The sequence below is a fragment of the Diprion similis genome, chromosome 11, assembly GCF_021155765.1.
Source record: "Diprion similis isolate iyDipSimi1 chromosome 11, iyDipSimi1.1, whole genome shotgun sequence".
Classification (NCBI taxonomy): Eukaryota; Metazoa; Arthropoda; class Insecta; order Hymenoptera; family Diprionidae; genus Diprion; species Diprion similis.
The window spans coordinates 7,347,839-7,372,497 of record NC_060115.1 but is presented as its reverse complement, the minus strand read 5'-3'; the positions used below and the strand labels follow the sequence as shown (position 1 = coordinate 7,372,497).

General features: G+C 40.3%; 2 protein-coding genes across 4 annotated transcripts in view; one reads left to right on the top strand and one right to left on the bottom strand.

Annotated features, from left to right (window-relative positions):
• The window catches only part of LOC124412270 (N-alpha-acetyltransferase 15, NatA auxiliary subunit), a 37,703-nt gene that overhangs the window by 2,744 nt on the left and 10,300 nt on the right, over positions 1 to 24,659 (top strand). Inside the window, exons 7-8 of the mRNA XM_046892012.1 lie at positions 80 to 361; positions 519 to 732. Coding sequence (XP_046747968.1) covers positions 80 to 361; positions 519 to 732 — 496 coding nt within the window. The remainder of the gene's footprint in view (positions 1 to 79; positions 362 to 518; positions 733 to 24,659) is intronic.
• On the bottom strand, positions 1,667 to 20,668 carry LOC124412267 (extensin-2). 3 transcript variants are annotated; one of them, XM_046892007.1, is made up of 2 exons: positions 20,080 to 20,225; positions 1,667 to 5,011 (listed from the first exon to the last, which is right to left on the bottom strand). In XM_046892007.1, exons 1-2 carry the CDS (start codon positions 20,080 to 20,082, stop codon positions 1,712 to 1,714), a joined length of 3,303 nt encoding a protein of 1,100 aa, XP_046747963.1. In that variant the 5' UTR covers positions 20,083 to 20,225; the 3' UTR covers positions 1,667 to 1,711. The 3 variants fall into 3 exon arrangements, 2 of the variants coding, with proteins under 2 accessions (XP_046747963.1, XP_046747962.1); XM_046892006.1 differs by lacking the exon at positions 20,080 to 20,225 and adding an exon at positions 13,516 to 13,668; XR_006929781.1 differs by lacking the exon at positions 1,667 to 5,011 and adding an exon at positions 5,018 to 5,211 and having other exon boundaries at positions 20,080 to 20,668.

The window sequence follows — 24,659 nt, the reverse complement described above, 5'->3', positions numbered from 1 at the left end:
TTCATTTTTGCATGTAAAACACACAGGTCATTCCGTAATAGCCAACCATCTAATTTCATGACATTCCGTGTATTTTTAGCATGCTGGGAATGCGATGGAAGCATACAAGTGGCTTGACGAAGCACAGGGACTAGATACTGCTGATCGTTATATAAATTCAAAATGTGCCAAATATATGCTCCGCGCAAATCTGATCAAAGAGGCGGAAGAGACATGCGGAAAGTTTACGAGGGAGGGTGTTCCGGCTATGGAAAATCTCAACGAAATGCAGTGCATGTGGTTCCAAACGGAAGCAGCGAGAGCGTACCAACGACTTGGGAAGTACGGAGAGGCATTGAAAAAGTGTCACGAAGTTGATAGGGTGAGCGTAATTTTATTTTACCTACGATCTTTTTTGCTTTCATTTGTTTCTTGCCAGTCCATGTTTCCACCATTGCAAACTAAGTTGCTAAATTTCAAATCTGTCCAATTTCACAGTGTAATATGTATGCATACGGTATACTCTCTTTTTTTTCCAGCATTTTTCGGAAATCATGGAGGATCAGTTTGATTTCCATACGTATTGCATGAGAAAAATGACATTGCGTTCCTATGTTGGCTTATTAAGATTAGAGGATGTTTTGCGGTCACATCCGTTTTACTTCAAAGCAGCCAAGTGCGCGATAGAAGTTTACTTGAGGTTAAACGACTATCCTCTACCGGATCCTACTCAGACACAAGAAATCGACACTGGTGAGTTATTTTTTGATCATTTACTCTACTTATTCCACAATTATTTACATCCACTGCTTACCGTTTCGCATACGTATTATTTTGAACAACGTTATAAATTTGTACGGCAATTCTCATTCTTCAATAATGACATCCTTTATCGTCTACTTGAGATTCAGAAGCACGACTTTTTTGGGATAATCAGTTTAATTCTAAATCACAAAATACATCGAAGAAATTATCGAACTCTGACACAAACCATCGCAAGATGCGTAGTTTGTAACTGGCGTATAATATCGGAATTTTTTCTATTTACTTACCCCTAATCAGCTGTCGTAAACTCGAAATATGTATAAAATGTGTGAAGGATAGTTAACTTACACTGTAGAATCATATTTATTTATTTGAAAAGTGAGTATCTTTAACGTAATTTCTCAAACTCGAGCTTATTCAATTGCGAGATCGTAAACCGGAAAATTTAACTCGGAGTGTAAAGGATTCGCCGTAAATTTCACATTCTATTGAATTCACGATATTTTTTGACAACCTGAAACAACAATGAAACATTTATACATCATTTAATTGTACATGTAAATTAAAAATTTCTTTAATCACAGATAATATACAAGATAGTATATAATAATAATGATAATAATTAATCGAATCACAATTTTAATAACTGATCGTATCCTGCGCGGTACGATTGTGATAAAACGTGCCTCTGGTTATACCTGCGTAAAATAAAATAAGCCGGGTTTCGCATATAAATTAAAAAGATTTGAATCAATAATAATAGTAATAGTAATTAACTTAATACTCAATATATACAAAAATAAATTATAATATAATCAGGATTGTTGTGCTGATACAGCAAACTGCGCTCGCAACAGGCATACAAATGAGACCCATACTTTTGTTCCTCCGATAATATCCGTGCAACATTTCTCATTCGTTATATGGCATATTGGGACTGCCTTCGGTCAGTACGATTTCACAATTTTCAGCCCTCGGCGGGACCCCGACGACGACGTCTCACGAGCCTCGTCGCGGTGGGTTTCGAGTAAAAATATCCGCCGTTGGTAAGATCTTGCCTTTGGGATATCGCCTGCGGCGTAAGGAAGTAAAAGTGTCCTCCGTTTCCGGGTAACCGATAGGCAAAATACGAGCCGCCTCCGGTCGCTTGATTCCGTTGCCCCTGTACAGGATCTATAAGCTCAGCGTCCGGATTCATCGGCGGTCTAGGGTCTCGGTAGTTGACCGAAATATCATTGGCAAGCGATATCGGCGACGGAGTCGGATAGCGTCCACGATACGAAGACGTATCCCGATTATTGGATCCCTGGAAATAATTACCGCCGTTTCTATTTCCGAACGGAGTTGGAATCTGCTCGGTCCTGATGAACTCGTGGGGCCGCTGTCTAATCGGCACTACCGGTTTGTTAACAGAGATGAACTCGGCGTCGGGGTTAATCGGCGGCAACGGGTTTTTGTAATTCACCAGAGTGTCGCCCTCGAGGGAATACGGCCTCTGCGTTTGGTCTCCGTAGTGAACGCTGACCTTGGGTGGTGTAAAACTCTGCAGCTGGTGAACCGCGGCATTGTTGCTATTACCGTTGTAACGATTGTTCGCCACGTAGGTGTTGACGCCGTGGCCAACCGGACTCTCCGTCGTCGTTTCCGCCGCCGCCTCGACTCTGTACAGAGGTGTCGTGCTCTGTAGGACATTTTCCGGTAACTTTTTACCGAATATCGTGAAGTACTGCTTGGTCACATCGTCCAGCAGCTGCTCGTCCTGTTTCGTGTAATACGCGTGATGCGGATTCGGCGTCGTGTTTATCGATGGCCTCGCCGTCACCGCTGAATACGACTGTCGGTGATTCGTCAGGTACGAAATCCCCGACGATTTCTGCACCTTCTCCACCGGCTGGACGTCGTAATCGCTGTAATACTGGCCAGCAGCCGTCCTCGTTGGTTGTTGATACTCGTTATAGACCGGACGTACAACCGGCGTCGGTACCTCGTCTATTTCCTGCTGTCTATAGCTCTGCTGTTGTCGCTGCTTCGTGTAATCGCTGGCCTCGTAGCTGTACTGATAAACCGGGCTCGATTTCACCTCTTGGTCATCCCTGTAGTCCGCGTACTGTTCGTTGCGGGTACTCTGATAGTAGAATCGCGGCCTCTGCGTCGTGTAGTAAGGTTTGACGGTGGCCGTCGGGTCCCCCAACGACAGAGGCTGATAGTACCTCGGTGAATTTTCCCGGTCGCTAACCGACCCTCTGATTCGTTCGACGTTATACTTGGCCGTTGGTGCGGGATTCCGAGCCACCGGCTCCGGGTCGGTAAACTCGTTGTAACCTTGTCCCGTCTTGATTACTGGGTTGAGTTTCAGGTCTGCGAAGTCGTTCGACGTCTGCTGGGACGGTACCATCTCGACGCTGTAATACTGCTTCTTCGGTTGGCGTCGCCTCGGTGTCGGCTGGACATCGTAGTACGGTGAAGGTGTCGTCGTGGCGACCGCCGGCCCGTTCGTCTCCTCGTAGAAGTAATAAGCCGCGGGATTCTTCGTCGGTATATCGATCTCCGCCTTGACGTGAACTGGCGCTATATCCTCCTCCGTACTCCTCGTCCGCTCCGACGGCAACGGTGTAGTCGCATAATACGCGAGCAGAGGCACCGCCGTGCTGCTCACGATTGATGACCACTGACCGCCCTGAGGCGGGCCCAAATCGACCAAATGGTTCTCGACGTCGGTCTGAACGTCGTAATAGTCGCCGGACGGAGTGGTGCTCGGCTTCTCCGGGGGCGTGGTTGTCGTTTCGACGTACCGCGGAGTGTCGACCGGCCCCGAAGTCACCGAAGTCACCGACGTGATTGGAACCCGGGTAAAGTTCCTGGACTTGACCTTGCCGATCGTCTTCGGGGTTCCCTGGTAGCTCTGGACTCTCGTGGTCGGCTTCGTGCCGGTCGAGTAGCTCGGTGTTGTTGTCGGAAATCGAGCCTTGTACGGTTTCGGAACCGTCTTACGTCGCGGCGTCGGAGCCGGCGGAGTGTAGCTCGTCGTGTCCTGGACTCGTTCAGTTGTGGTCGTCCTGGGGGTCGTGGTGGTGGTGGTTTGTTTCGCGGAGAACCTACCCTTGGTCGTCGGCTTCCGCTCGTCCAGTTCGGCGAAGAAGTTTGGAGGGGGAGGCAGGATTATGCCGGGAACCAGGGGGCCCGGGGGTACCGCCGTCGCGTTGTCCTGAGGATAGTAGAAGCTGTAAGGCGGCGGGTAGTATATCGACTGGTCTTCCTCGTCGTAGTCCGTCTGGTTGCTCGGCGGCGGGACGAAAACCGCGCCGGCCGGAAGTGACTGGTAAAAGGGTCCCAACACCCCCTCAGAAGCGTTGCCGTAGAAGCCGGTGCCTACGGGCTCCGAGGCGTTGGACGAGGTCGGATAAAACGGCGCCTCCCCCGGGTAAAAACCCTCCGGGTAGTTGGCGTACTCCTCGTAGTCGGCGGTGTCGTTGACCACCGACACGGACCCGTTTGCCCGGATGATCTGAACGGGTCCCCCTTCAGTGAGCTGGACAGGAAAGGGCGGCGGCACCTTCGGACGCGGTGGTATTTTGACCTGCCGTTCTGGCGCCTTGTAGTCGTCGATTGGCGGCCAGTTGCCGGTGTTGCTTTCGGGCCTCTTCGCGTTCCCGTTTGAGACAGGAAAGTTCCCGCCCCTCAGGACGAGCAGATGATTCTCCGCGAGCCATATTTCCTCTTCTTCCAGTCCCCCTAAATTCTTCGCGGTGTCCTTCGGCACCTCGGGATTACCGAGGTAGCTTATGATCCCCGGCCTCTTCGGCGGCGTTTTGTATATCTCGTTTTGTATAAGTCCGTATTTTCCCTCCTTAACCTGCTGCGATAAAGATTTCTTCTCTTCGTCGTCCTCGCTTCGTCGCGTCGACGAAGACGTCTTTTCCTTCCCGTTTCCGGCCGACGACATCATCAGTCCGTCATCGTCCCACCTCGTCGGCGGGGTTTCTCGTTGATCCTTAGCCTCCGTCACTTTCGCACTGTAAAGCTTGACGTGCCCACCAATCAGTCTGTGGATCATCTTCTTGTCGTGCCTCGACGTCGTCGTTGTGACATTTCTAACCGATTCTGAATCCGTCTTGTCATCCAATTTTTGACTAGTTTTCTCGTCGACGTTGACGCCCGTCTCGAGGAACTTCTCGTCGTCCTCGATAACCGATGATGCTACCGAGGCACAGGCTACCGCCGTGATCACTATGACCACCATATTTCTCGCCGATAAGTGTAGTGCCATCTGAAACAGAATAATATACGACTATTGTTAGAGGAATTTCCATATATATAATGAAACATAATTGACTCGGCAAGACCGTCGAGGTAGTTTGAAACACACGGTGATGGCTCGTATACCAAGCTCCTTCGGAAATTATTAGCTATGCAAATATTTCGGTTGCGTAACCGCCGAGGTAGGCGCGCGGAATCAATTTTCGTGCTCTGAAAAAGAAAGAAAGTAAAGAAGAAAATGAAATAAACAATGCTTGCTTAACGTTTCTGCATAAACGGGGCGGAGAGGTGGGGGTAGACGGTCTAGTCTCGTTTTGTTACTTCACTAATCGCAATACCTGTCTAACGCTGAACCGCAATACTTTCCACGCCGCCGTTAATCGAGAGTAAATAAGTTCCTACATATTATACGGTTTCGCGTAAAAAATGACGCCTGCAGTCTGGTTCTTTTCCAATCCAACAAAATTTTCGTCGACAGTTAGATCTCTTCCTGATCAATTCCCCAGGGGAATTCCATCGGCTATGAAATTGCAACGATCGACGGAATGCTGAGATATACGACGGTGCCACGCCTTTCTCTGTGTATCTACACGCAATGTATAACACTAGATACTTAGACACGCTGAGACTGGTGAACGGTCTCTCTGGTCTCTGCTCGACGAACGTTCGCAGGTCACTAGAGTGTGGACCGATTCGAGTTGTCATGACTCGAGAGTTCGTCGTGCAGAGCTTTGCGCCCTGGTTTAATGAGTGATCATAATATGTATATAGATCATAATACCGACGCTGCGTCTTCCGGGTCACTGCATCGCCTTTCCTGCACGTATTTCCCCCTTATTTCCCACTTGGCATGGAGAACTTCGTCGTTAAAACATTGCGTATCGAGGTAATTTACCCGGAGCACTTTCTTTCTTCGTTGTATTATTATACCCATGTGTACACAAGGCGAACGGTCAGACGATCCTTGACACGCGGAGTCAGGATATCACCTGTTATAAACGTATCCATGGTACTCTCGCGGTGTGAAATGCTGCACCGTGTTTATGTATAATACGACACGCCGGCTCCCTTCGGCCAGATTCAGTATGGTTCTTTCTCATGCTCGTTCCCACGAAGTTAAACTATAAACTTCCAAGGACGATGGAACGGGATTAGATCGCCTGTAACGATTTCCGTCGTCAAACTTGTACACGCGTACGTGTAGGTATATAACTTGCAGACGTCCGATTGAAGTTCGCCGCAAGCAGAGTTCAAAAGTTGATTCCCTGCCTCCCTCCTTCGATTAGCGAACAAGGAAATTATCATTGGCAAATAAGTTCCGTTTCATAATCTCCTTTAAGCTTAATACAAGGTTATATCCGACAGAGAGGGTGTGTAATAAAAATAGATAAATATCAAATTATTATAACGCGAAACGTGATCCAAATTTACGTTTATAGGTATCTCTATGTAGCTGCTGTTTTAGGCGCCTAGCAGTCGCATGGCCTGTCCAACAATTTGATTGTGGGAGCGATGAAAGCTGGAGGCAACAAATTTCAGAGATCCATTACGCAACGAGATCACGAGGCTTGTGACTGACTGCTCTAGGGGGGCCCCGCTGGCACAACAGGTGGCATTGTGTCCAAGAAAACCAACTTGTACTTCGGTGTGCAGCTTGCTCTGGTTCATATAACTATAGGTATATATAAAACCGTACCGCAACCGTGCCATTGTTGTTCCGACGTTAAATGTGGATAAATTTCGCCACTTTGAGAGTTCTCATTCATTACATTTATAGTCTCTTGCCTTATAAGTGCCGCGTGTGCACCCGAGACCCGATGCTTAAACCACCTCGAGGCACGACCTTGCCTACGTATTTTTATACAGTTTTACAAAACTAATTTGTACAGCAGCGCGCGCAAACTGCTTTGCTTTCACAAACGTATAGGTATTCAATTTTACATTATGCACCACAGTTCGATCTGCAATCAAACCACTCTCCGCTCTTGGAAGCTCTCTAATTCAAAGAATTCGCTCAAAATTGTAGAGGCGATGACCCGAATCTGCATTCCATGACTGATCTACACGCGTTTTTATACGTTTCGATGAAAATAACCCGGTGCAACACGCTGCTCCGTACCGTTCACACGTTCCATGCACTTTCTACGCGAACAGTTGCACAGTGTATTTCCACCTATTATCAGACACGAATAATACCTTCGACTACGCCTATATCACGAATCGCTGCGATTGAAACTCGATACGATTCTCCCGTGGAGTCTGAGTCTAAGTTAAGGCATGATGTGCCGAACAAATGCACTCGACTTTTGCCGTTGTTGCATACCTGTACTTCACAATAATTACATTATATCTTATAATACCTGCCGCATATATGCCCAGCCCTGAATCACTAGAGAGGAAGTTGTGTCTATTCAAGTGTACACAACGCGTGTACGTGTTGGTATATAATAAGAAGTGGTTCGTTCTAAACGCGAGCTATAAGCCGGCTAAAAGGTCGAACCAAGTCTCGCGGTCGTATCTAAATCGTGAGAAATTTCGCGGCGAAAAAATAAAATTGCATTCCATTTTTGTTACATTAAAAAGTTGTATACGTGTAATGCGAGAATACAAGATAGCAACAACAATAATAACGTTAATAATAATAAATTAGACACAAAGCTATTCTACGATCGACCAAATATAGACATTAATTTTATTCTCTTCTTTAATTGGAAGTGATTCACTTGAGATTCACTTGAGAATGTGTCACGATGACTGTAGCATTCTTGCAAAACACTACTTCAGGCGGTCAATTTGTTTGAATTCCTTGAAGAATACTCATCGAATCTCAGAAATGACCAAATGATCGACAAGTTTGTTGACGACGAACCGTTATTTTTATCGATCAGATATCGTCGTTAAGTTAAGGAGGACCGATTCGTCGAAGTCTCGAAAGATTCCAACTTCCGGATATTATGACGCAGACGAGCGGATGACTTGGCGTATCGAAATAAAGTGGGCGCTTGTACGTAGAGCGAACCGTACAAGAACAACGCAATGCGTGTAGAAGGTACAATACAGTAGAGCAGCCGGGTATTAGACACTTTTGCTCAACCTCTGGGCCCAGCAGCGAGTTATTTAATTTAGTTTACGCTTTCAGCTACTTTCCTTCTCGTTTCGCGTCGTGCTCACTGAACAGCATTAATTTCTTACCGTCGTTAATAACCCAGCCACTATAGAGACGAAGCGCCGTTGTTTTACTCTATAAAGCCCACCGAATTATCCATCCACCATTACACGTTATAGATTATGTTGTATACACTCGTTGCAGATTTTGCAACGTTGAGTATTAGGCGTACATACTGTAATACAGTTCGGAAAGACGGCGAGCTGCGAAAAACCCGCAATCTCCTCTATTATTAGGTAATTTTTTTCCTTTCTTAATTTCTATCATAGCTCGCGAATGTCGCGTGTATAACGCGACTTGCAAAATTTTCAGCAGCCTTGAATTAACGATTGATAATCGATTGACCGCGCGCTCTCTCAGCTGTAGATCGGTAAACCCGGATCCGTGCGGGGATCGAGCCTTGTCGATCGTTAGCGCGGTGGGATAACAGCGCTCCTGGATGTCTTGTAATTTGAGTGAAATAAGGAAAAAACGCATTGCAATAAAAGAGGAAGACGAAGAAAAAGACAGCCAACACCGAGAGAACAATAACGCTGCAAGCGTGGCGGCACGCGCAAAATCCACGTCGACGTTTCCGCGATGTATGTATGTATGTACGTACGTACGTACGTACTCGAAACATCGTTAAAACTCCTTCATCTCACGGTTACATAAAAATCATGCCGAGTTTTTACTTTTTCCTCCGTCGATCGGTGCTTCCTCGTGTGATACACAAGAAGTTAATTAAATCCACCGCAGGTACGAATTAGAGACGACGAGAATTGCATCAATACTATTATACATTCCATTCCGCAATTTACGCGTCTCTGCGTCATGCACCTATACGTAAAACCATCAAGAAACAAAAAGATATCTATAATGAATGAACTTACTTCAAACCTCAGGAGCGCACACAGCTCCTGCAGATTTTATCAACTTGCTCTGCATACCTAGTACATATATTCGCCGCGTGTCGTGTACCTACTCCGATTATTATTCACATTCTAGTCTATATACGTATAGGTATTAAGATTTTAACTCCGTGCAGAGGTTTCGTTTGCAGGGTTCAAGGAACAGGTTGAACGCGTTTACTTTCATTCCTCGACCGATATGTAGGATACAGAGTCTGCGATATGACGTCACTATGGCTTGCACCCCGTGCCCACACCTGCAGCTCAACGTCGTACACACCGTAAAACATGACGAGGTCTTATCGCCACTGTTGCATTTATGTATATATATATATATATATATATATATATGTATATGTATATTGCACACGTGCGACTTCGCCATGAATGACATTCGTCCGTCGCATCATTGTGTCTCGTGGCCGTGTGGGAAATCATTTGTGACTTTAAATACAGCTGTTCCCTGTTGAAGATCGATAGATCAGCGCCGAAGAAAACCGTGCGAATATTACTGCCGTGCGGCACTTTGGTCTGCGTTTTAAGCATCCTTCAGCACCGTCGGAAACGGAATGACATGATGATGTGTGTAGTCGAGGGATAAAGTGAAAATTAAAATTACAGGAAGTCGGTGAAATCGTTCAAACCGTCGTCGGACGTATGTATGTATGTATGTACATGTACGAATTTGAATCTGAGATTATTCTCGTACGCTCGAGGTATCGAGTTATTCCTGCTGTTTTAAATTAGATCAGGAAACTCGATTTTAACCGACTTACAAATCACCTCCGAGGATTAACGCGTTTCGTTTTAAATCTCGCGACTGGATCTAGTTCTCGACATTTATAATTCGACAGGGATTGTCCGTGTTTGAATATATACGCAACTTGTTACCTACACAACGAATATGCTAATTCCACTACTGTTCATACCAGAGATTTCTTTTCTGATATTTTCATCGTATATGCATTACATTTCCATCACGATGAAAAAGCAATTTAAATTACAGCTAACGGTTAACGACGTAACAATTGTTTATTTGTGCGTATAAAAAAAGATCAGAACCGATTGAAGAGACAAGAAAAAAAGAAAGAAAGAAAAGAAACGAACTCGCATTCAGACGGCAATCATCTTCGTCGGATTCCTCCAAGTTCATTGCGAACGGTATTATAAAGTTACGTGCACACCACAACGCGTAAACACGTCTCGGTCTTCATCGTTGTTGCGTTATAAAAATTTCCGAGTCCACTTTATACCTACAATACATACATGTATGTATAAATCTCGTTCCACAGCGTTGGATCAACGAGACTTTTGATCCCGGCCCCATGACACGTAACAATTTCAACGCGGCGTTGAATTCCCCCCTCGGGATATTTTGGCAAAACCAGTTCGACTGGCTCTATATTGTACGGTCATGCCGGATCAGCGAATGAAATATGCGACTCCTGCACCAATCGTATCACGATCTTAGTCACGATAGTCTAGTCACAACTATTGAATCGTTGGATCAGAAACGGTACTTGCACAGTTGAGTTAAAAATTTCTGTGTGGAACTTCGTACGTACACAATAAATTTAATAAACAATTTAGCAAATTCAACAAAAATTTTACTGTGTTTTTCCTATAAATTTTAGTAAAATAAAAAAATTTCATTATAAATTGAGGACACAATCTGATTTCGGAAATTATTTTTATATTGCACCTTGTAATAATAATAAGAATAATCGATTCCATATCGCGTTGCAAAGTTCGAACAGAAATGTTAATTAATGCCGGATAATCACCGGACAATTACACAAAGGCGGAATCGCTTTTCAAGTCGGCGAAATCCGGATCGCTCGATGGAAAAAGAGAAGCCTCTATTATTCCCGCGGTTTTCAATTCGTTCGACTGAGATGAGCGATGATCGCCGCGCAGCCTCCAGCCGAGAGAAGATCACCTTGGCATTGACCGGGTTGCTTCTCGACCGCTTGCATAATACGCTCGTCTCCGGTAAAGTCGGCTCTTCCTTTCTCTCTATCTCGTTTTATCTCTCTTTCTCACTTGTTTGCCAGCTCCTCGACTTCGGAGCTGCTGCAGAGTCACGAATCCGACTTGTACGGTATGGACGTATGAGGCATTCCACATCAAACCGACCTACGTCTGATCTTGAACATCGAAGATTTAGGAATTTTTTTAAGCAAGGTGTAGAGTGTAAAAAAAAATTATCTTTCACTGAGTTTCAAATTTTTTAGATCGCGGGTTTGATTCTTATTGCTCATAAAAACACCAAAAACACATTTTTTTAATTAACAGCCCTAATCGATTGGCTTTGAATTTTTCTCATGCATTCTTTGTTGAAAAACGAAAATTTTCATTTAGAAGCTACAGGCGAAACGTGGAATTAAAAATTGAGAAAATCGAATTGAGTATTTAAATTAAAAAATTACAAATTTATATTAGGGTTATTGATTCAAAAACTGTGTTTTCGTGTTTTTGGGAGCGGTAAAAATCAAACCCGTGGTCGAAAGAATCTGTAACTCACAATCAGTAAAAGATGATTTTTTTTGTATATTACACCATACTCAAGAATAAACGAAATCGTCGATGGCGAGGGTCAAACGTAGATCGGTTTGGGGTGGAATGCCTCATATACACATATATATATACAATCCACAAATTATTACCCACCTGCATTCGCGTCTCACCCGATGTTTATGCAGTTTATACTTATACCTACAGGGTAGATATTATTTAAACGATATTGCGTATACAATATGATATTAACAACTTTCGCAGTGAGACCGCGATGCAGGAATCGTGCAAGCACGCACTTCACTTCACTTCGTCTGTATTACAAGCAACAGTATGGTGTCATTATAATATATTATAGTAAGCCCTAAACTCCCACGACAATATAAATTCTTGCAAACTTTCGAAATTTGTTGTTTATGAAAAGTGCATCTTGAATATATGCGTACCTGCAAATACAAACCCACTCGTCATCTTGATTGTACATAAGCCTAATGATGCACCGCTGCCGCAGGTGCAATTATAACTCGATTTTATTATACCCTGTGCTGCAGAAACATTGAATTCATTCATACCCGGTGTTTCATTATCTAGGTTTTATGAAATCATATTTTGCCCGTGTTTTTCGCCCGAGTAAAACATAACTACATACTTGGAAATCAAAGAGGTTCGTCCAGATTAAGATTTACTTATTTGTCAGCTGAGGAAAATGTCTTTGAGACAATACGATGTAAAAATTAAAGACTTGAATATTGTTAATAATCCGAATAGATTTCGGATTGCTCTCTGCAATACTGTCAATATTTTTTATTTATTTATTTTTTTTTTTTTTTTTTCATCCACTCGCGTTATCGACAAATATTCAATTTTTCAAGATTTCACTGGTGTTGATGTATTGATTTATATAAAAAATAAACATTCCATTTGTGGAAAATAATTTTCCCGACAAAATTTCACAAGAGAAAAAATCCTCCGTATAAACACGAAAATTCTTTTCACTGTACAAATATACTATAGGATCAGATTTTTGACGAGGAGAACCGCGTCGAAATAATAATTTACAACTTCCAAGGCTTCCCCGTGTGTGCGGTAGTTGTATACGTGAGTACACATAGTGTAATGTACCTACTCCAAATAGTATAAACACGTGCCCGATACTTCTTCCGCGATACAGAGTCCTCGAGGTTCATCAGTTTGGCGTTTTAGTTACGCGGTATTATAAATAATATTAATAATAAATATAAATTCAGTTTTTTTTTCTATCCTCTTGTTATGATATTAAAAAAAATTTTATAACAAATATTCAACGAAGTCTTGAATTAATCCAGTGGGAAATAATCTTTGGAAACAATAACGCAACGATTATAAAAGCGCATAAAAATCAATCAACCGCCATGCTGATTTCTCATCCGTGAATGAAATACTTATCAACACTGATTAATACACCGCGCCAAATGCCTGTAGCAGAATTATCGTGCAAGTTATAGTATACAAGTGTTTTTGCTTATTGATCCTTTTAGTTGTTGTCCCCTCCTACGTTTCGTTGATTTTTTTTTCTATTTTTTTAATTATCTCTCGGTTTTTACGACCGTTTTTTCACTGCAAGAATCAGTTGACCGAATCGCGGCAACAATTATGAGCCCTGGAGAAGGTTAGAAGCGTATAATAAAAGGTTGTTCGGTGATTTTTAATCGCGGTATTTGATGCTGCAAAAATTAACGAAACTCGTGCAAAATTTCATAGCTATAATTATGGGGGCGGGTAGAAGTTTAGGATGTTTAAGAGATAACTAGTGGGATGATGAAAATTTCCAGATTCTGGTTTTCTATACTTTGAAATTTCTACTTTCAACATTTTGACTCTTATAAATTTTCAAATTCTATGAAACGCATTTTCCAGCGTCTTTGAAAATTCGTCCCATTCACACTTACTCAACTTTGTGATTACTAATTTGTCTTCTAATATTGTCCATTTCACACGGTAAAAAATCTCCACCTCGCTGTTCGCAGAATTAACGCCACAGTGTCTAATGACGCTATACAAGCAGAAACTCATGCGTTCCGCGGTGCATTTGCAACTCGTCATCGTCAGCCCCGTTTCCATACGTTGTAAGTCGCGTCAACTAATTAGCACTAGTCAGGTTTGTTGACCCTGTCTAAGAGTAAAAAACAATTTTTCTTTTTTTTTTTTTTCTAACAACGGATAAAAACCGGAACAAAATCTAGTCCGCGCATCCGTGCCTGAAGTTGAGCACAATTTCCAATATGAAACTCAAAATTGGCAATGTCCTATACAGCATCACGCAATGTCATACATGTCGCGTGGGTCCGATTCTCTCGCTCGATCACCGTTCTAAAATAGTAGAAAAATAAAATAGATGAAAAAAAAAAAAAAAAATTTATCAATAAAATAACGATTAAGTTGCAACTATTGTGGCTAATTACTTGACCGAAAAACCTTTCCAAGAAATCGTGCATACAGCAGCGGTTTTACCTCGACGAGTATAATGAAAAAAAAAAAAAAAAAAAAAAAAATTTTTTTTTACCATATTTTTCGTCCATTTTTCAAGTCTCCTTCTATTCTATTATTATAGATATATTAATTATATACACTTATTAACGACACCGCACAAGTACTGCCTTGCGAAATAACGAAATGGCAATAAAAATATCTATGTACAAAAGTGTGTGACGTGTATTCTTGTATACGACGATTCCCGCCACCCGCGGCTGTTGGATAAACGTTTTATACGAGCCGACGGAGACGACGGGACAACGAAAAATTCGCCCTTGGAATTTTGGTCGGTTCGGACGGCTTTGGCTGGACCAAATATCACCAGATGCCTCGTGCTCGGGAGGATTGAGCAAGACTATTCTATGCTGGCGTGTATATGTGTAATGTGTAGCTGTGTTTGCGTGTGTATAGTACGCCGGCTTAACCGCACTCTTGAGAGAGACTAAACTCGATGTCCGACGTAACCTTCGCGCTACAATTAATATCTCTTTGCTAATTCTGCATGGCCTGGAAAGTCGCCATCGACAATGCGCACCCCTGACCTTCGGTTTAGGACGCTGGTAAAGAATGAAGAATGGAAAACGAACAAACAAATACAAACGACTTTACCAATTTCACGTGACATTTTTATCACTGCAAGATTACGCTGGTTGGATGGCTGAGGATCGGTACTTTTGATCGATTGTGTGTTCATTGAATAATTACATTTCCCAGACACCAAGATTTGGTTTAAAATACAATAATCGAAAATATATTTTGCAATCGAATATATCGAGGATCCGTTTTCAAATCGTTTCAACACTCTACGATGGTTTGTTCTTCTTCGAAAGACCATTTTTTACAGAGTCATTGAAAGGAATTTCCTTTTTTTTTCTAATCATACTTCCTTTCCAGTAGTCAACTCTAATATTGGCATTTGCTGAACATAAATATTTAACTATGATACGTGATGAAAAATAAACTGTTTCCCGGTGGATTCGTAGAAAATATAATCTTCTAAATAGTATAAGCTGTCGCAAAGGGAAATCACACGATTAAAAAAAAAAATCAATCTTTTTTTTTGTGTCTGTATAACGCAAAGAGACATGAATTAATCAGATGGTATTTTGTCTTTTATATTGAAAAAAAAAAACAACAAACAAATAATTGCGGATGTTACAAGCAATCGAATTTCACTGATTTCGGAATATTGTATAGATATACCTCAGCATGGTTGACGTTATTTTATTACAGTTTTCAACCTGCTTTATTTGTGCCAATTCGCGTTTAATGGACAGAAAAGAAAAAAATGTGACCCAATTAGTTTTGATTTCTCTACTTAATACCGCGTTTAAGTATTCCCAGTATTTTGAATGAGATTTTGCCAGCTTACGAATATACATTTTGATGAACACTCAACTTTCGACTATCTCGTAATAAATTCAAATTATAAATTGAAGTGCGCAAGTATTTCGCATTTCTGTTGCGAGGAAAAACTCTTCGGACGGACTGATGTTTAGTTCAAAGACAATGTTCGACCCAATTTTTATTTTTCATTTTTTTTTTTTTGTTTCGACAACGTATCACGTAGGTTTTATGTTATATGTTACACGATTTGGTGACTCGACGCGTTTGTTGCACCATATGCGGATATTTCGCGTGCATAATTGGCGCAGTTTGCAGTTTAGGTTGGTAGCTTTTATGCATGTAACGGGCAGGAGATCGGACGTGAGATTTTTGCCAAATATAAAATAACAAAATTCTTACTCCGAGCGATCGAGGAGTCGGATTGCCGTAAACTGAATAATTAATTTTTACATTTACTGTACACAAACTTGCATGCACGGCGAACGAAGTCTGACTCTAATCACGTAGATAGTATAAACTTTAACGTCGTTAAATTGCATCATGCAGATATTCACGATAACTTCAGACCGATTACTGTAAATATATATGCGAAGGATTCTCGTAAAATAGAAATAAATTTTTATTCTTTTGCTATAATATATACGTATATACATATATATATGTGTGTGTGTGTGTGTGTGTGGAAAAGAACCCGCTGCACTGACGCCATTGCATGTTCATGTCTCGAATGGTTATTTTTTTTTTATTTTCATTTATTCATTTTTTTCTCCTCCTTCTTTCTTTTCTTTGTCTTCTCAAGTGTTGTAATTAAATTCACACTTACGGACACAGAACCGTCATTAATACTCGTCGAGGATTTTCTAAAACGAGGTAAATAGACAGACAGACATATGTGTGTGCAGCAGTATGTATGCACATCAATAATCCTCGAGGACTCTGCGAATGCGTTAATCACATAATGATAAAAAAAATCACAATAACTGCGCTATGCAATTTGTGCGTTTTTCACCGTCGTTTCATTTTTTGTTTCTTTTTTTTTTCTACTCTTTTGTTCAATACGTGAACAGACAATTTTTCACGACGATAACGAGCCTTCGTCAAGTTCCAGATGTTCAACGCCGAAACTATTCGGCAGTACAACTACACAGTGGCTAACTGTAAATCACTGTTGAGTCAAAAAAAAGAAAAAAACAAAAAAAAAAATGTACGCGGCGTCGTCTCTCGAAAGAAACGCTCTGATTCCAGCTTCAAATACGGCGAGGCTAAAAAAAAACGTAAAAATGTGTATATTTTACCTACGTGTGTGTATACTCGCACAATAAATAGAGACTGCAAGTTCACGTTCACCGCTCGATCGGTGTTATACATTACACAGGTATTTGTATATCCGCTGCAGCGATTCTTCTCACAAGTCGCGGTCGCTTCTGAATTGCTAATGAGGAAAATATGTAACTGATTCATGGTCACGTCGTAGTTGATTTATAACTCGAGACACTTCGTTTTTTTTTTCGCCTTGTTCTCTTTTCTTTTTTTCTTTTTTTATTGTACTATCAACGAGGTAGAGAATCAGGATACGATACGAAGCTTGAGACTCTCCGGAACTTATATCGACTAGGTGTTCATCACCGAAAAGTTATTAAAATTATACAGGAATCAGATAACGACCGGTTCTCGGTAAAAATACTTCGTTTTGAAAGGAAGTCCGTTTATATCCAGTTTACAACTTATTTTCAGAAGAAGGAGACTCCGTCATAAAGACAGAGAGGCACGTTTAACGAAATAAGTTTTGTTGAAAATATTTAATTTAGCATATAATTGAAATGTGCATTTCACGAAAAAGGGGTAAAAGAACAGAAAAAACAACCAAAAAAAAAAAAAAAGATCTTAAATATTACCAATCGAATTACCATTTTACGGTGAGAAAAAATAAATAAATAAAAAATAAAACCGTAACGGGTCATTTAATATTCAGTTGATTTTCGATGATTATTCAAAAGTGGATTGACTTTAAAAAAGTCTCGCGAAAACGTCATCCGCAAGTTTTTCAAAAGAATGTAAATTACAAAATTTACTAGTTATCCTTAACGAACTCCGTTGCGCAGAGTGTATAATTTTGTTCCGAAATATGTAATTGAATCAAGTTGTGCAACGTCGTGCATGCGGGAAAATTTTCACGATCAAAAATCGATCAAGCATAATATACATACGTTTGTTAAAGCAGGATACACCGGATATCCATATCATAAATCAATAAACTCGGAAGGCTTCCGGTTCCCATATGATACTTCGATACACGCCGAGTGATCGGATGAATGAGCCTCTCTGCATCCACGTCTGTCAATGAGATACCTACCTGCTCTACGCACGGCATACCGACGGAATAATTTATATATTAGCGTTATAAGATCTGCAGACGAACGACGTTTGTCTTCCGAGGTGATTAATTGATCGGTTTTATTATACATATACCTATAACATTAAAACCTAACCGCCTGACTTGATTATAATTATTTCCCATCGATAATTTGACGATGGCGATGCCCTTTCTTAAAAAATATGATTTTTCACCCGCAGATGATTTAATTTGCGTCGACAGCGCGCAGCGGCCAATGTTTTTTTTCATCCGGCTGAATCTCCACAGCCTGCATTCACAGATCATGGCATACATATACTTTTACATTACGATTCTTTTTACTCTTCTTTTCCATATCTGCAACGCTTTTGCATGATTTATTATTCAATTTTCGCTTCAGTTTGTCTTCCTTTTATTCTTTTTTTTTTTTTTTTTTTTTTTTCTCTATCATTATTATTATTTTTATTGAATTCAAATTTTTTTTATTACGGTCACGTCACTTTCCACGTTATTATACTAGGTGTATACAATCACGGCGAGCGCTTACGGTGCACATAAATCTTGCACAAACTGTAAGTAAGGTATCCATTCTTCTCCTAGAGTCTTACAAAATTATTATTTTATAGATACCACAAAATATTCATGGTTGAAATTGCCACCGTGCAATCAAAGCGAATTTGCATCGCGCGAGACGAATAAGTCGATTTTACGATCGAACATAAAAAAATTTCCGGATTATCGTACAGCGCGATGCAGATCCATGAGTTTTGCTGTGATTCTGTTTGCAGTATGCATTTGTTATCTTTTTTTCTTCTCTTCTTTTTTATACTTATGAACATGTAAAAGCAGTCGTTTCCTGCAGCGATGAAAATATGCAAAATGAGACTGACGAATCTCTTACGTCGTTGTTATCCGCTTTTGCACAACGATCATTTCGCATTATATATATAGTATATGTATATGTATGTGTGTACGTGTGTATGTATAGTGTATAAAAGTACACTAGCCATGGGAGTTTTTAATGCTCGCGACAAAGAGCTCAGGACAACAATTCGATCTTGTCTCCTCAACAATTCAGGCTTACTAATCTGATAATTACACCATTCGGAATTTCACACGTTTCGTTACGACGAGCGTACGTTCATACTACGCATTGTACGTATGTACATATGTAATTTCTCTCTTTCCATGCATGATCTTCGCTTTCAAAATCCGCCTTCTCCACCTCAGCAATATATAGGTATTACAGAACTGTTCATTCAATCCCATCCCATCCCGACAACAATTGTTTAATTGTTTAATTCGGTTAGTTGAAATATAACGGCGGAGGCCTTGCCAAATAATTTACAACTTTTTTCCTGATTCGTATTTCCTGCCTTATACATGTATTGTATACATATATCTAAGGAATTATATTACCGATTCGCAATCTATATCCTCCACCCTATATATCCACACTGCATACGTTGTATGGGTATAATAATATCACAGATATAGCGTGATCGTATCGGCACCACCATGCGCATAACGCAATGTTAATAACTAACATCACATATCATCTTTTTCCTTTTATATTATCTACGCCAAAGCAGTGCAATATGTATTATTATCGTACATAGAGACCGACAAATACGTACACATCATTGATATGTACGAGTGAAAGTTTGTGTTGAGTACCAACGGTGATACAGTTCAAGAATATCCACAAGTCTCGTTGTACACGTCTATATAACATTTGAATTTTAGTTCACTTTATTATTGCTATAACAATTCAACAAATTGCGTAGAATTGAAGAGCAATTCTACGCAAGCCGGATATCCGCGGAAAAAGTGTGCCAATTGAAATTTTGTAAAAAAAAAAAAAAAAAAAAAAAAACGAAAGCAAAAAAAAAAATTATGAAAAAAGTATGTAGAAAAAGTTGTAGGCCATCAGGACCGAAAGGTTCGACAGCAAATTCTCGCTACACTTCGAATGATCGGATGTGCAGTCTTTCAACTCGTTCCCGTAACAACCCGCGTAATGACAGACCGCGCGTAGTTTCGATCTTCCTCGTTATTGTTAACTAGTTAATATCGCCAATTGACTTTTAGACTCGAGGCCTATCTGTAGTAGATCAACGTTCACCGCATTACGAGTAATAAAAAAAATTGCAACGAGTTAGAGACAAGCATATAACATACATATATTGTATATATATATATAAATATGCGAGGGAATGACATATATATTTTTGAAAGAATTTTATTATTGCGTTTTATTTTTTATTAGATATATTCAATATATTCTAGTTCATTACCATGAGGGCCGTGTTTTTTGTCCGTTGATATCCGTTGCTTTATGTCTGTATATGTATATATGTATATATACACATAGGTGGTTTTGTTTATTTACTTCCTTGCTCAAAGGGTAAAATGATGAATATATTTTTCACTCGCGCACTTTTTTCACACTAAAAATTTAATTGAAATATAATTTTATGAATATAAAAAGATAAATATATATGTAAAGAACGCGGTATTTTTTTATTACAATTATGTAATAACAACGATTGTACAGACAACGATCTAGAGCTGCGAGACAAACTAAACTAAACTAAACTAAACTAAACTAAACTAAACTCTAAACTGAATTTGACCGACTGATTGACTGGATCAGGAACAATACGAGATGCAGGAAGAAGGCTTGCGGCGGTATCAGAAGCACCACCAGCAGCAGCAAAGCAGCCTTAGTGGCAGAACGACCGCGGAATTTCTATGTACGTCGCGTTCCGGTCGCGGACCGAGTTTGACTGGCGTTACTGGTCTCGGCTCTGGCTGCTCTGATCGTTGCTGCGAAGCCCTCCTCGAGGTTTCCTCGTTATTGCCGGGAGCAGAGGCCGCGGAATTCACGGGGCTTTTCCCTCCTGGTTACGGTTATCCCCGAGTGTCTGTGTCTCGGCCTATCCTAATAATCCCCGGGGTCAAAAATCACGGATGTAAAAAATTGATAGCACGTCAACGTATTTTACAGTGCTCACATCCTTTAATTTCCTTCCTTCTATATATAATAGATGGGGCGAATCAACTTTCTGTCGATAAATCTGTGATGATAGACGCGAGGATTATCCGGAGTTAAATAAGTTAAATATGTGTTACATTATATTTGATATGCGGCTGATTAAGTTTCAATTTTTTTATACAACCGGTTTGAGATATAATTGTATAAAATTATTAGAGAAACTTGCGGAATTGCGAATCGAGCATTTCTATCGATTCTTTCATTATTTTATGATAAGAAGTCGGTACTGAGTCGTTGAATCGAACGATGTTGCAGAAATTTATTTATTTATTTATTTCTTCATCACATGTGGAGTGTAACTATTACCTGTGATAATTTGTTCTAACAAATTTTTTGTCATCATTGACAAGCTGCAAACACTTTTGAAAAAATGTGTACTATATAACCATGAATACCGTTTCCGTAAAAAGTTAACAATAATAATATAACAACAACGTTATATAATAACGAACCTACTGAAATGACATGATTTGGAAAACATTCAGTTTATCTAGTTTATACCTTTAGAGCTAAAGTGGCCTGCAAACGATTACTCAGAGCTAATAAACAAGCAAGTAATTATTTCCGTCTTGTTTGTATGTACACTCGACGCATCCTTATAGGAGGAAATCAAAAATAAAATATCCACCTACGATTAAAACGATCATGCAGTTGGGTGTTATACATATTTTTATATATATTATATACAACTATAAAACGTGTCGTCAAATATTTGTAAATATAAACATATTCTAAACAAGTAACGACGCAGTTGCAGATCGATTCATTGATTTATCGATCGATCGACAAAATTACGATATATTCGGTAGCTATAAGTAATAAAGAATCAAACTCATATCCAACATAATATATATAGAAACTGAGCTTAAATTACTCCCGGCAATATCGTCTTTCAACACGTTCGGACATATCCTCGTATAACTTATTATAACCCATCGCACTGACAATGAAACGCTCATAAATATACCTCCACACATCTATGCATTTATAAATATTCAAGTAGTACGAAGTTTTTTGGCTGTTTAGCATTATTCGGCGCACGGTGTATTATTATACTGGATATTAACTAATTTCCACGCTTTTGTGAATCCCAAACTATAATTGGCCGGTGCTCTTGAATCTTAATCCCCTGCACGCAGGCAGTAAAACAACGCGATATTAAACCGCACTTTCTATCCTTGCAGCATGTATAGGTACACACATTATACATAATCGCGGAGGTTGGGTGCAGATAATTGCACCACCAAAGCACATATTATCGTATAATATGTAAAAATGAACGCGTCACGGGGGATGACGAAGATGACGAAGACGATGATGATCCGCGATATACGTGTTAACGTGTAATAATTACCAATCGGTTTTTCCCTATAAAATAAAACTCGCACCGCGATCAGAAATAAATTGTTGCCATTTTTATCTCGCGCCGGAATATTCCCGACTCGAACATGGCGCCGGCGAGATAAAATCCTGGAGTCAAAAACCGCAAACCGCATTCATGATCTTGGCCGCTGAAGTTTTGCTCTTCATATACGATCGTTTACCCGCATGTATCGAGACGCACACACATCACGATGCAGCTTCTAAAAGTAGTCACTGAATAAACACACGAACGTCGCATCGCTCAAACGATACGCGATGTTTCATTACATGACGTCAATGATGACCAAAGACTATTATTCGCGGAAGTATCCGAGATATGTCTGACGCTGTTATAATAACGTCGCGGATCCTGCACCGATGTGATCATTTAAGTACATTTTTAACGGTCCATCCGCATGCCAGCTTCTCAGATCGATCGTCATATGAATCATATCGCAAGGTCGCGACCCTCGAGCCACCGGCCTTTCACACTTTTCTTTGGAAATTGTGTGCTTCACACGGCGGATTAATTATTCACCTTTATGGAATGGAATTCATATTCTTATAAATAGTGATTCACATTTTATACTCCTCGGAATCCCCCCACTTCAGATATGGGAAGCAGAACTCGAAATTTTTATATACGAAGAGTTAATAATCGCTGTTGTGTATAGACGATTTATATTTTATTGTTATCGTTATTGTTGTTGTTCTTATTATTATTCTCACACTTATTCTATTATACATTTATACAAAGATGATATTCGCACGTGAATTGTTGTGTTTCTTTTTCTTTTTTTTGTTTTCGCGGGAAAGCCAACGTCAGCTTTCTTATTTGTATAAATATATAATTCATCAGGCCTAGGAGATATCTGAAGTTGAATTGTAGTTGCGGACGATGACGGGAAACTTTTCCTTAACAGCACGAATATACCTAAACCTTACACCTCCAAGTGTGTCTGTGTGTGTGTGTGTGTGTTAGTGTAAAAAATAATGAAAATAAGTGTAAAATACTGAGAAAGAGAGAGGATCAACGCGTCGTTGCGTCGTAAAGGTATGAGGGTACCATGGCAATTCCATGGGAATTAGGCCGCAAGTTAATTTCAAGATCACGGTAGATCACGTCAGGTTGCTTTCAAGCCTATTGCGACGCATTGTGATGCTTGCACTTGTATTTAGATGAATTAACGGCGTATATAGCCGCCTCATTAGTCCCTCTGCGCGGCGTCATATAGCAGCTGTACCAAACTGAAAGAATCACTTTTTCCATGCCCGCACCTGCAGTCTTCTATACGTACGAACGAACGAACGTCTATTTTACGCATTTTCTCAAACTTTTCTTTCCTTCCTATTTAGTGCACTGAGTATAATATGTATAATAGGTATACAACACGTTGTGCTTGTAGATTTCATCAACCCTTTCATACAGTGTTAGAAGTTTTACTTTGTTCACTCACTATCGTGATGTTATACCTTGCTAATGAAACTGATTAATGATCAAGCTAAGTAAAGGGAAAATTTTACCTCCACGCAACTGCCTTATATTGAAATAAATCTGAATCAATGAAATATTTTCGAATCGCGTTAAACGATAGATTAGCAACTTTTACATTTTGTACAAAAATTTTCTATTTGCCCGGTTTTCTTACAGCTACACAATAATAAATCCGTTATCTTCTTCTTTAATGGTAATTCGACGGCCAGTCATTGACGGATAAAATATTACATCAGGCTTTAGTATTTTCTTAATTATTTTGACATTGACTAGAAAAAAAAAAAAATATATGCAGCTGAAATTTTTTGTTTACCGTCTTTTTCCATTCGCGATAATTCAATCAGTTATAGTATACGAATGCTAATCCGATGAAACTAATTATGTATACGTATCGGGAATAAAACACTCGGCGCATGTAAATTGCTCAAATATGTCTATTTTTCTTTTTTACATTTTGAGCGTCTAAAATTTGGCAACTTACCAACTATTTCGCGACGATAAATTACGAGTAAACAGTATCTAGGAGAAAAACCTTGAATGTAGTGAAATTTTTTATTTTTTTTTTATTATAACCAGGATCGTATAAAATGGTAATTTATCGTATGTCTTTCCGTATCGCGTTCGCGATGCTCACTAAACAGACGGATTGGTTTCTGGATGGCAACGATTTTGCATGGAAGTCAGGTAATCAGGTGGGTAGATTCCGCTTCTTTCCCCCCGCATCTCGACTACACGATGCACATACCCCGTAAATATATCGGAAAGCGTAAGAGAGATGGAAAGCGAGAGGTATATATAGAACGAAAGGCGATGCGCAATACCGCGCGATACTCCTTCAGCTCCTGCAAATGATCTGCATATAATTCCTTGGGTAGGTTATGCATGCCACGTGGAAGAGCGACGAGTGACAGCTGCTGGTCTTAAAAGTGGAAAGTTTCATTTTCCCTCTCTTTCTCTCTCTC